The following is an 11,304-nucleotide window of genomic DNA, read 5'->3' as shown; positions in this document are numbered from 1 at the left end:
TGGCGCGTCTATTCCAAAATAAAACGCGCCAACCCGATCACTGTCAGAAATTGGCGCGATTGTCTCTGCCGAAACCGCGCCAATCGCCAAAACTCCACCTTCAGCAGCTCTGTCACACGCACCAGCTCCACAACCAGAGACCTGTAGGTTGTGGGCCCTCCACACTTCCGCTGCACCGCTCTGATACCACTTGTTAGACTAAACAATGTGCACTGGAAATAAAATTAAAAAAACATACACATCACATTAAAAAAGACAAAACCATAACACACAGATTTAACGTGGTTCACCCAACCAATCTGGGCTACATCCACCAGAACAGAGGCATCGACAATCTTATTATTCAAAGGAGATTACAACAATTCTAATTCTTCACACATACTCTCAGCTCACCCTATTTTCTCTACACCCTTTACACACACTCACAATCCTCTACGGGATTACATTTCTTATAGCTGGAGTATAAAACTGAATCATAGATTCCCTCACAACAAATATAGGATGCATTAACTCCTCCTCAAAAAATACTGCAGCTAATATAACAACTAATCCTATTGTTGTCACATACATGAGATTTTTTCCAAAATTAAATAAAACAGAAAATCTCAACATTTTGTTCTGTGGTTTAAAGTCTTATGCGAATATTAAAAATTTTAAAAATTAAATGAAAACTAAATATATTTTAACTTATTTTTTTGTAATTTTAAAATATAACTTTTTGTAATTTTAAAATATATATAAAAATGGGATTTGAATTTTGAATTTTTTAATTTATGTAATATTTCATTATATGTTGATTGTTTTTTTTTTTTTTTTCTAAGTAAAGGCTACTGCTATATTAAAGAAAGGAAAATATGTACAAAGTTTTACATCCTGCGAGGAGGCCGAGGCCAGTCCTCAAGCAGAAGAAGCTTTAACCGAGTCATAAAACACAGTCCATTATAGTGGTTCCTGGACGTCAAATAACCTGGACTCAAACTGACAAAAACTCCATAGCTACTGGCAGGACAGAGCCAGTTTACATCATTGACCATAAAACAAAAAGAGCAATCTGCTGAAGCCTGAGACTTGCAGCAGTTGCCAAACTGAGCCCTAGGACTGAATTGGACACAAAATTGGACACAAAGACACAACACAATTTGTATCGACATGACTGCAAAAAAGCAAAACAGTGCACCCGAGAACTAGACTGTCTGGTTGGGCGAGGCCTCCTGCATTCCTTTGTCTGGGCTTGGCGAGTCGAGCCATATAACCATCCCATCCACATTCTGAAGCGGCTCTCCCGGATCTGTCAGAGCTCGAGCGCTGAAGACCTCCATCTCCATGTTTGAATTAGGCGGCGGCAGGACCTCTTGCACAGAGGCAGCATAACCTGAGATGTCCTGTATCGGAGCTTGCTGGACCAGGGCAGTCTGAATTGGAGCTTCCTCATGGCTGTGGGCTCTATAAACCAAACCGTTCATATCGCCCAGGAGGATATCACTGTCTTGAACAATTTCAGCGGCAGTGGAGCCAGAATTTGACATTCCAGGCTCTTCTTCAGAGATGAAGACTGTGAAAGTGACCACCACTTCTGGTCTAACTAGGCGGCTCGGAAACCTGAAGCGAAATGTCTGGTAGGTGCCCTGTGGAAGAAGGCATTCCTGCTCAGAACTGGGAGACGAAGGTGGCTCTGAGGCGATGGGCTCAATTGGATGTAAGTCTTCCAATACAACACGGGTACCAGACCTCCCTCCACGCCTGGGAACCCCTCGGCTGCGCGGCATGGCGTTTAAAACCAGTGATCCCAAACACTCAACAATCCCTTGAATATTTGCAGGCGGAAAACCCTCTCTTCGAACACTGAAAGCAGCAATGGGCCGGTTCTGTTCCATAATTGGCACCTCAATTCCAATATAAGGCGTAACCTTCATTCGCACCACGGGGGAAAGGCCTTGGGCTTTTCTCCCTTTCTGCATCGAGGCCTGAGCAGCCATGCTCGGCTTGAATGCAGCGTCCCGTCTCCTCTGCTGCAGGCTAAGTGCATTAACCCTGTGCATTAACTCGTAAATCTTTTTGCAGGCCTCCTCGTACAGCCGTCGGCGCTCCGTTCTGCTTCCAGGTGTCATGGCGCATGCCATATTTATTGACTAGTATGAACACCCGCATCCGGGTGCGAGTTTTGAGTCAGAGAAATTTCCTTAGAGATCATTGCCTTTAGCGTGTCCAATTGGTCTCTGGAAGGAAGGTTGTCTATAGCGCCTTCGAAGTGGTTTTCTTTTGCTTCCACTCCAAGGTTGGCTAGTAGATCGGCCAGCTTGTTTCCTTCCCGTCTGATATGCTTGAAAGTTATAGCTTGATGCATAGAGAGCCAGTGATTGATCAACTCAAGCCGCTGGGACATTCTCCAACTGGTACTTATTTTGTGTACTGGAGAGCCATGCTGAAGCTTTGTGGCCATTCTGATTATTATCTGCGAGTCCCCTTCTACAATGAGGGGGAAGAAGTTTTTCCTGTGTGCTATTTTGAGTCCTCGCCATAGACCTTCCAATTCCGTAGAATTGTTAGTGTCCCAACCTATCAAGCCCATGAAGATGCTTAGAGGATGGCCATGGTGATCCCTGAAAACGCCTCCATAACCTGCTTGTCCAGGGTTTCCTTTAGAGGCCCCGTCGAAGTTGAGTTGAATCATGCCTGCCGGAGGAGGATTCCAAGAACTTGCTTACTGTCTGTGCTTGTTAGGAGTTCTATCTTTAGTTGAGTAATGGTTTATACTCATTTGCCAATTGTCCCATATATCTTTTTCTTGAGGTAGAGTCAGAAGGTCTTCGGGGTGCCATTCTTTGAGTGAGAGAGTTTCCATAATGTTTTGATGGACAATATTCCACAGTTTTTCCAGCGGCAGCGTTTGATCTTTGAATATTCGTCGATTGCGCTCTTTCCACAAATTCCACATCAGGAAACCGGGAAGAAGTGTCCACAACTCATTGAGTATGGGACTTTGAAAGGGGGCTTGACTTCCTTTGTCGATGGTTCCTCTGAGGTCGTCTTGCACTCTTCTTTCTTTTTGACAGCGGAATGCGATCCTCTCCCATAGTTTCTTTCCCATTACACAGTTCTGCATTAGATGAATTGCTGTTTCTTCCTCCTGTCGGCACATGTAGCATATGGATGGGCCTGAGAAACTCCTCTTTCTGAGATTGTCCCAAGTTAGGACTCTGTTGTGACATAGAAGCCAAAGAAATGTGGAAACTTTCGGCCAGGTAGATTTATGCCAAACTTTTTCCCACACGCTGTCTTTGTGTATGTGCCCCTGTATAATTATGTTGTAAGCCTCCTTGGTTGTGAAAATTCCTTTTTCTCCGTGGCCCCATCTTAAGATGTCCTGTTCATCCGAGACTCTTATCTGCCTTTTTTGAAGCTCTGTTTCTAGGAGGTGATGTATCTGTTCTGAGCCATTCGGGAGGAGCAGATGTATGTCTTTCCATTTCCTGTAGTCTTGGGGAACTTCGGAGGTCCAACAATGATTAACTTTGGCCTGATGGTTTATTTCTCTCGTCTTGTCTGGGAGATCCTGAAGAATGTCTTTGATTTTTGGCATCTGCTGCCATGAATCTTCCCAAAAACGTGCTATACTACCATTTTTTATTTCCCAGAAGCAGTGTTCTTGAATGAGAGATCTGTTTTGTATGGCTGCATTCCAGATTGCAGATCCTGGGCTTGTCTCAGTCATGCGCAGTCTTTCCTCCATTGGATAGTTACTTGCATACTTGGCTATCCAAAGGGAAGCCCACGGAGTTCTAGGATGCGCCAGCCATCGCCACCAGATTTTGGCTCCCATCGCTTTGTTACTGTGCTCGGGGTCTCTCAGGCCTATGCCACCTGCATATTTGGGAAGACACACTTTCTCCCACTTAAGAAGAGCCCACTTTCGATTCTGTCCTGAGCCCCCCCACAAAAATCTTCGCTGAAGATTCTTGATTTCTTTAAGGACCCATTTGGGGGCAGCTAAAATAGAGAATAGGTACAAAGGCATAGATTGAAGTACAGCTTTTATAAGAATTATTCTGCCTGCCATATTCAGAGATCGATTGGTCCATAGGAACAGACGATCTTCTAATTTTTCTAAAAGATGCCTCCAGGAGGAATGCTTGAGAGCAGAGCTCGTGAGCGGGGCACCTAGATATTTGGATGGCAAGGAGGCAGAGGTGAAGCCCAGAATACGCTCAATTGCTCTTTGAGTAGTGACAGGGGTGTTGAAGAAATAAATTTGAGATTTGACTTGATTAATGAGGGCACCGGAAGCATCAGAGAAAGTGGAAAGAAGGGTTTTTATAAGACGTGGACCGAGGGATGAGCAAAAAGCATGTTGTCATCTACAAATTGTTGATGGGTATGGACCGGGGAATTATGAAATGAGAGCCCTCTTAACCTCCTATTGATCTTGGCTGCTGTGATGCTTCTACCCAAACCCTCAGCCATGATAACGAAAAGGAAGGGGGTTAAGGGATCTCCCTGCCTAATGCCTCTAGAGGGTCGAAAAGTAGCTGAGGGGATGCCATTGATTAAAACTGAGAAGAAAGCAGAGGATATTAAACTGTAGATCCATCTAATCCAAGAGGGAGCAAAGCCAAAAGCAGTTAGAATTTTATGAATGTAGACCCAACTGAGGCTGTCAAAAGCTTTGGAAAGATCTAGTTTAAGCAACATACCTGGTTTTTTGGTTACTTTTAGGGAGTGAATTAGCTCGTGAGTGAGAATAATTCCATCTGTTATCTGGCGTCCTTCAACATCGCCTGATTGCTCAGGCGAGATGATGAGTGGAAGAAGCGGTTTGAGCCTGTTAGCAATAACCTTTGAAATAATTTTGTATATCATGTTGCAGAGTGCAATGGGCCTGTATTTGTCCGGTTTGTTGGAGTCTTCTCCTTTAGGCACTAGAGCAATGAAAGTGGCATTTAGTCCTGGGTACATCCATCTGAGCTCTCTGGATTCCTCCACAACCTGCCATACTTCGTTATTTATCAGTTCCCAAAATTTGTGGAAGAAGTTTGCTGTGAAACCGTCCGGCCCGGGTGCTTTTCCTTCTTTCATTTGTTTAACCGCCTCTTCAACTTCCTGCAGAGTGATAGGTTGGATCAGTAAACTGTTGTGCTCCTCCGTTATGACCTTGGGTATGTTCTGAGTGAGTTGGTTGATGGTTGGCATTCTGTTGAATTCGGGCTCTTGGTAGGCTTTTTTGAAGTAGTTGGTGAATTCCTTTTCTATGCCCTCGTGCGTTTCAATCTTCTCTCCATGCTCATTATTAACATGAGTAATTTGGTTTATCATTCTTCTTTGAACTGTAGTTTTATGAAAGAATTTTGTATTTTTTTCCCCGCCTTTGAGCCATCTTATTCGGGATTTTTGCCGCCATAGGATTTCCTCCTGCTTGGCTCTTTCGAGGATTTTTGATCCTATATCTTGTTCCTGTTTGGAGAGCTCCTCTGTTCGCCCGCCATTGATAATGGATTGTTGTATTTTCTTCATTTCAGAATTGAGTTGGGCTTGATCGGAAAAGATGTTACCAAATGTCTTGTGGTTCCATTGTTTGATGGCTTTTTTGAGATTTTTAAGTTTTTGTTGGAATCTGGCCATTCTTGTTCCCTCGGTCGAATTAAAATTTGTCCAACTTGATCTGACCATCTGTTCAAATTCTAGATGAGAGAACCAAAATTCCTCAAAACGAAAAGGGCGTCTAAGATTGTGCCCAGGCCTGTTCCATTGGAGCTCTATGGGCCAATGATCCGATCCAGAGCAAGGGATAATGGAAGCTGTAAATTCTCCACCTACATGAGTTGCGTTGTCTGAGAGGAGGAAACGATCAAGGTGCGATGCTATTTGTTGCGCTCCTGCTCTCTTATTTGTCCAGGTGAAGATACCGTTGTTGGTTGGGACGTCCATTAGCCAGTTGTTGTTGATGAAGTTCTTTAGAAGACCGTCATCATTGTTTGAGTTGCTTCTGCCACCTCTTTTTTCGTCCATACTAGCTATCATGTTAAAATCTCTGCCAGAGATCCATAGAGGAAGAGGTCTGTCTCTATTGAGTTCCGACAATATATTCAGAAGTTGGCTTTTTTGAGCTGTTTCCTGTGGGAAATACACATTAGTTAGCAGTCCATGAGCATTCGTACCTGAGAGGTGGAATGTGGCTTGGATGAAGTTCTTGTTAGCTTGAATGTTGCTAAGGTGGATGATCCGGGCATCCCAAAGAATGGCTAAGCCTCCTGAGGCGCCTTGTGCATCTACTGCTGTGATTAGCCCTCCTGGCCAGGCCTTTGCAGCTATTCTTTCCAAAACTGTGGAACTACACTTCGTCTCTTGCAGAAAGAGAATACTGGGTTTTTCTTGCTTCAACATGTTTTTTAGGGTTCTTCCTTTCCTGGGGCCATTAAGCCCTCTAATATTCCAAGATATTAACTTCATTGAGAAGGGTTGGGGTTTGCAGTGAAGTACTTAGTCAGTTTGGCGTATCGCCCTGACTCCACCAGAATCTCTCCTATCTTGATTGTTCTTTCTATGGTGGTTTTCCTTCCCCTCTTTTTGCTATCCTTGGTAATGAACTTGCCGTCCCATGGACTGCCAATCTGTACCCCTAGAGAATATTTTTTCTGTGCTTTGCTTAACACTGCTACTAGGTTGTCCACCTGCTGTTCCGGGATTTTTTCAAAGTTCTTTGTGCGACAAGCCTGTTCCAGACCTAGGATGTCCAGCTCCCCGATGTCCAGGGGCTCCAGGTCCTCATCCATAACGTGGGGCGATTGAAGAATATCCTCAGTTTCTGTCGGTGCTTTTCCGCTTGGTTGAGAGTACTCCATATCCATTTTTTCAGTTTTCTTTGACATATTTTTTGTTGGCTCTTTCAGGTGCTCTTGATGTGTGATTTTTTGCCCTCCTTGCATTGATGTTTCCCTCGGTTGTTGTGGCTGGATTGCTGGATCTTTCTCGTGTTCCTCGTCCGAACCCCTCTCATCTGTTTTGTTCATAACTTCGAATCTGTTGCTAGATGTTGCCTTATTGCCAGGATTTGCCTTGGGATTGTTAGTGGCCTTTTTGTTTCCTCTTCTTCTGTTGACAACTTTTGTGAATCCATCAGGAGAGTGATTGTTGGATTTGTTCGACATGGAGGGTGTTTTATTTAGAGGGCAGTCTCTATACAAGTGTCTTATATCATGGCATTTCCTACATCTAAATGGAACCTGTTCATAATCTATGACTTGAACCCATTCAGAGTCTTCGTGAAAGAAGCTTACCGTATCTGGCAATGGTTGTTTGAGATCCATATAAACACAAATCCGGGCGTATGAAGTATGCTTGCAGAGTCTTGTTTCCTCTGCTACCCTTACAAATTTTCCAATAGCGTTGCCGATCTCCTGCAGAAAAGTTTCCTCCCAATATTCCCAAGGCAAAGAGTAAAGCCTTATCCACACTGGCGCACAACTCAAATCCTCCTTGTCTGGGTTGAATCTTTCCACCCAGCCTTTGAGAAATAGGCCTGCCGAGTTAAAAAAATATGGCCCTCCTTCCAGGATTCTGGTTCGATCTTCTAGATAGTTGAAGACAGCAGTGAAGAAGCCCTTTGCTCCTAAATGCAGAGATATATCCCCTTTTGGATGCCAAACAGTGCTGATCCAAGCCCTCAGAGCTCGTTCTGTTGGCCAAATCCCTATAAACTTGCCGATCAATGCATGATCCCGCATGTACTGTATTCGGGCATTGATTCGTTCACTTGGGAAGAACACCTGTGGTCTATTAGTGGCAACAGGTTTGCAAGTTGAGGAACTTGCTTTGTTTCTGTTCTCTGTCTCAGAGTCTTTACCCTTCTGCTGATTGTTGTTCATGGTACCTTCGCTGACTTCATTTGGGTTGTCCCGATCCGCATCTTGCCGTGCTCTCGCGTCCGGAGAAGGGGGAGGCTCTTGGCCCTCCCCCTGGGGGGGAAACATAGTTTCGGCCCGTATGGTACCGACCACCAGCACTCTGCTCCACCTGTGGCTACCGCAGGTCTCTGGCTCGACAGGCCTGCCGCCTGCAGGGCTGTGTCAAAACCCTAAGGATACCCGCGTTGTTATGTTCGCATCGCTCCGCTCACTCCTCCCATCGCACCTTTCCATATGTTGATTGTTAATTGCTAATTAAATAAAATTTACATATTTATTAAGATAAATAATTAAAATAATTAAAAATTTTGATGGGTGTTTGTTATTGCATCAACGGATATCACATCATTGAATGATCTAGAGCATGCAGATGACTATTGTCAAGTGTCTTTTCAATGATGTAACGTGTAAGAAAGGCATGTTAAATATGGAGATATATGTTTTGATGATGTTCCCTACTCTAAGTGTGAAGGTGGTGGAAGACGGTGAGTATTATTTCTGGTTTTTATTCTATGCTTCACCTCTAGTTCGCTAAGGCTTCAAGGGTTTTGCCTTAATTGCTCTGACAGGATCAACCATGTGAGAGAAGGAAGTATGCCTCCAAGTCATTAATGGCTCCTAACAATATAGAGAGAACGTTTTTCTTAAGCTGTTTGCAGCATTACATACATGTCCTACCTTAGTCCTTCCCTCGCAATGTAATGATCCTTCAATGACATGCAACGTCTCTTCTTTGTGTGATTATAAATAGCTTGGGTCATGCAAGGGGTGGCGTAGGTACGTAATATCCTACAGTGAGGTCTATAACATTCTAAGGTCTTTGGTTTTATTTTGTTCTCTCATGTTTGGCATGACATATTAAGTGAGCTGACAATCATTCTTCCATTTTCAGTGTAGGGAAGGTTGTGAGGACATAGATTACATCTATTCGCAAAGGTTTTGCAATCAATGCATTTCATTGTATTCTTGCATAGTGCAGCCTCCAAGCTAATTTTTGAACTAGTGGTTGTGCTACCCTCATCAACGCTTCAGCGTCTTGATTTCCTAGGTATCTCTTTCAATTGTCCAGTATTGGTGTGCGGGGTTTCATACTCGGGTAATTTATCTGTCGGGTTTTAATAATGTCTCTTTCTTTGCTTCCCTAAAATTACTAAGGGGTTTACTCTGTTTCCCAAGATGTCAATTTGGGGAGTCTTGTTTTCTGTTAAGGTTTACATGGGTTTTGTCATTGATAAGGTATAACATAATTTGCATAATTATCGTTTCTAGTTTACCCTCCTCCTCACGAGCATTGGTCCCTCACAACACTATTTCTTTTTCCTTCCCTTTCTTGGTTATGACACTCGCCGACCTCAAAATGTTCTAGCAATTGAGATTGTATTTACATTAGAGAAATTTTGAGGTATAAAATAGGTCTCCTAAAGAATATTATAAAATAATAGTGGAAATAATAAAATAAGATAAGATTACATCATCAAATTTTAGAGGTAAAAAAAGGAAAACTACTTTTTCAACTCGTATTTTCAACTTATCTTCCTATAGTTTTACTCAAATTTCAAGCGGGAGGACTCATTGGATGCATAATTGAATTCCTTATCTAAGGAGTACCCACGTTGCATACTTTCGATGGACCCTGCTACATGAAAAATGAGAAATATATGGAAAAACGTAATTGCAATCATGTTTTTTCTTGTATTTCTCTTTTTTTTGTGTAACAATGTCCATCGAAAGTATGCAACAAAGGTACTTCTTGGATGAGGAAGTCAATTATGCATCCAACAAGTGCTCCCACTCGAAATTTGATTAAAAGCGTAGGGAGATAACTTGAAAATACGAGTTGAAAAAATAGTTTCTTAATTTTTAAACTGTTCTAATCTTTTTACTTTTTTTACTCCAAAAATGGTGAATCATCCCCATGGTTGACATCATCATTTTGAATCCTATTAGTTATTATAAATTTGATTTTGGTTGTACATTTTCGTTTTGAGGACCATTTTTCACCTCAAAATTTCTCTAATGGTCCTCCCGGTTGTGTTGTTTTCTACCACCTCTGAAATTATGGTGGAAAGAGCCTTTGGATGGTATGGGTTTTTTCCACCTTGGTGCATTTCGTGTTATGCTAATAATATATCCCTTTGTTGAAATACCTCACATTAGCTCCTTGTCAATTTCGTTTCGTGTCTGTTGCAAAATCCTCAAGGCAATATTGTAATGAAGTCACATTTTCTTTGGGTGCACCTCTCTAGCTGACTATGCCACCTCAACAAAGAATACCAAACCATATGTGCGGCTCCAACAGTAGGTCTAGTTCTCATACCAAGTGTTTTTTCGAGTGGAGTTTTGTGGCAACTGTGATTGGCACAATCTCGCCAGAAGTCAGAAGGGAGATTCAACAAATTGAGTCCCGGGAATTTGGAGACAAAGCTTATTTTTCAGAATCTGAAGTGGGTAACTCGGAATTCAATTGGATTCCACACACTAGAAAATCTTGTAAAAGAAAATTGCATTTTCTACATTCTTTTGTAGTCTACGAGCAGTTGGATTCTTTGCTTCATTTGGTCATCTAGGATAAACAAGTGGACCACTACAAGATATTTACAGGACAAGAGGACTTGAAAGGCCTTCTCATAAGCATATGGTATTGTTTACATGATATTCTAATATGTCTCTAAATGGTGGATAAGTACGTTGCTTCATATTCAGATTTTTGATTCAGGAAATGCTTCTAACACTCTAGCAGTTATCAACACTCCACATGTCAACATAGCACCAATTGTTCCAACGATCAACTCTGCACCATTAATTTCCACTGCTCCTTCAACAAATGGAGCTCCTATGTCCTCGATAGTTATCTTTTACTAAGGTATCAGCTCTCTAGTCTCTCTCTAGTGTCTCCAGCTTTTGGTCATTTTTAATTTGCTTGTAAGCATTTGGATCCAAAGCTTACCAGCATCCTCATGGTGAATGTCAAAGATTCTTAATTTCCCTTCATGCTTTTTTCCTTGGTTATTTTGTAATCTCTATGTGGGTTTCCATTTGTTTTCTTATGTACTTAGTAAGCTGTTCCTGCGATACCCATATTTTTCTTAAAATTCCCGAAACAACATATATTTTGATGTTGTTAAAAGATATTAAAGTCAAATTTTGTGATCATGAAGATGCTCCAATAAGTTCAAACGACTGAGATTAAGAATCATGTAAACTTTCATCTTGTGGCAATTATCTTTATGTACTCTTTGAAAACACTCTTTTGATCAATGAAATCTTTTCTACCGATTCAAAAATAAATAAAAATCAATTATATAAAATATAAAAAACGTAGGCAACTAACCTAGCGAAGAAAAAGATAAGATTCTATATATGCATATGTACACAAAGAAAAATTTGGATAAATGGCTTGACAATT

General features: G+C 41.9%; 1 protein-coding gene across 1 annotated transcript; it reads right to left on the bottom strand.

Annotated features, from left to right (window-relative positions):
* Positions 1-2,701: 2,701 nt before the first annotated feature.
* On the bottom strand, positions 2,702-6,378 carry LOC149232500 (uncharacterized). The gene is made up of 2 exons (XM_089381929.1): positions 4,692-6,378; positions 2,702-4,050 (listed from the first exon to the last, which is right to left on the bottom strand). The coding sequence occupies exons 1-2, from the start codon at positions 6,376-6,378 to the stop codon at positions 2,702-2,704; spliced, it is 3,036 nt and encodes a 1,011-aa protein (XP_089238055.1).
* Positions 6,379-11,304: the final 4,926 nt, after the last annotated feature.

This window comes from Pinus tabuliformis, chromosome J (genome assembly GCF_031772625.1).
Source record: "Pinus tabuliformis cultivar Carrire ecotype Pingquan chromosome J, CPIR1, whole genome shotgun sequence".
Taxonomy (NCBI): Eukaryota; Viridiplantae; Streptophyta; class Pinopsida; order Pinales; family Pinaceae; genus Pinus; species Pinus tabuliformis.
Note: the sequence above shows the minus strand (reverse complement) of the source record. Positions and strands in the feature narration are given on the sequence as shown.

Coding starts and splice junctions, on each gene's coding strand:
- LOC149232500 (XM_089381929.1), bottom strand. CDS start 6,378: ATGTTGAAGCAAGAAAAACCCAGTATTCTCTTTCTGCAAGAGACGAAG. Junction 4,051..4,691: donor AAAAGTAACCAAAAAACCAG/GTATGTTGCTTA, acceptor TGAATATGGCAG/GCAGAATAATTCTTATAAAA.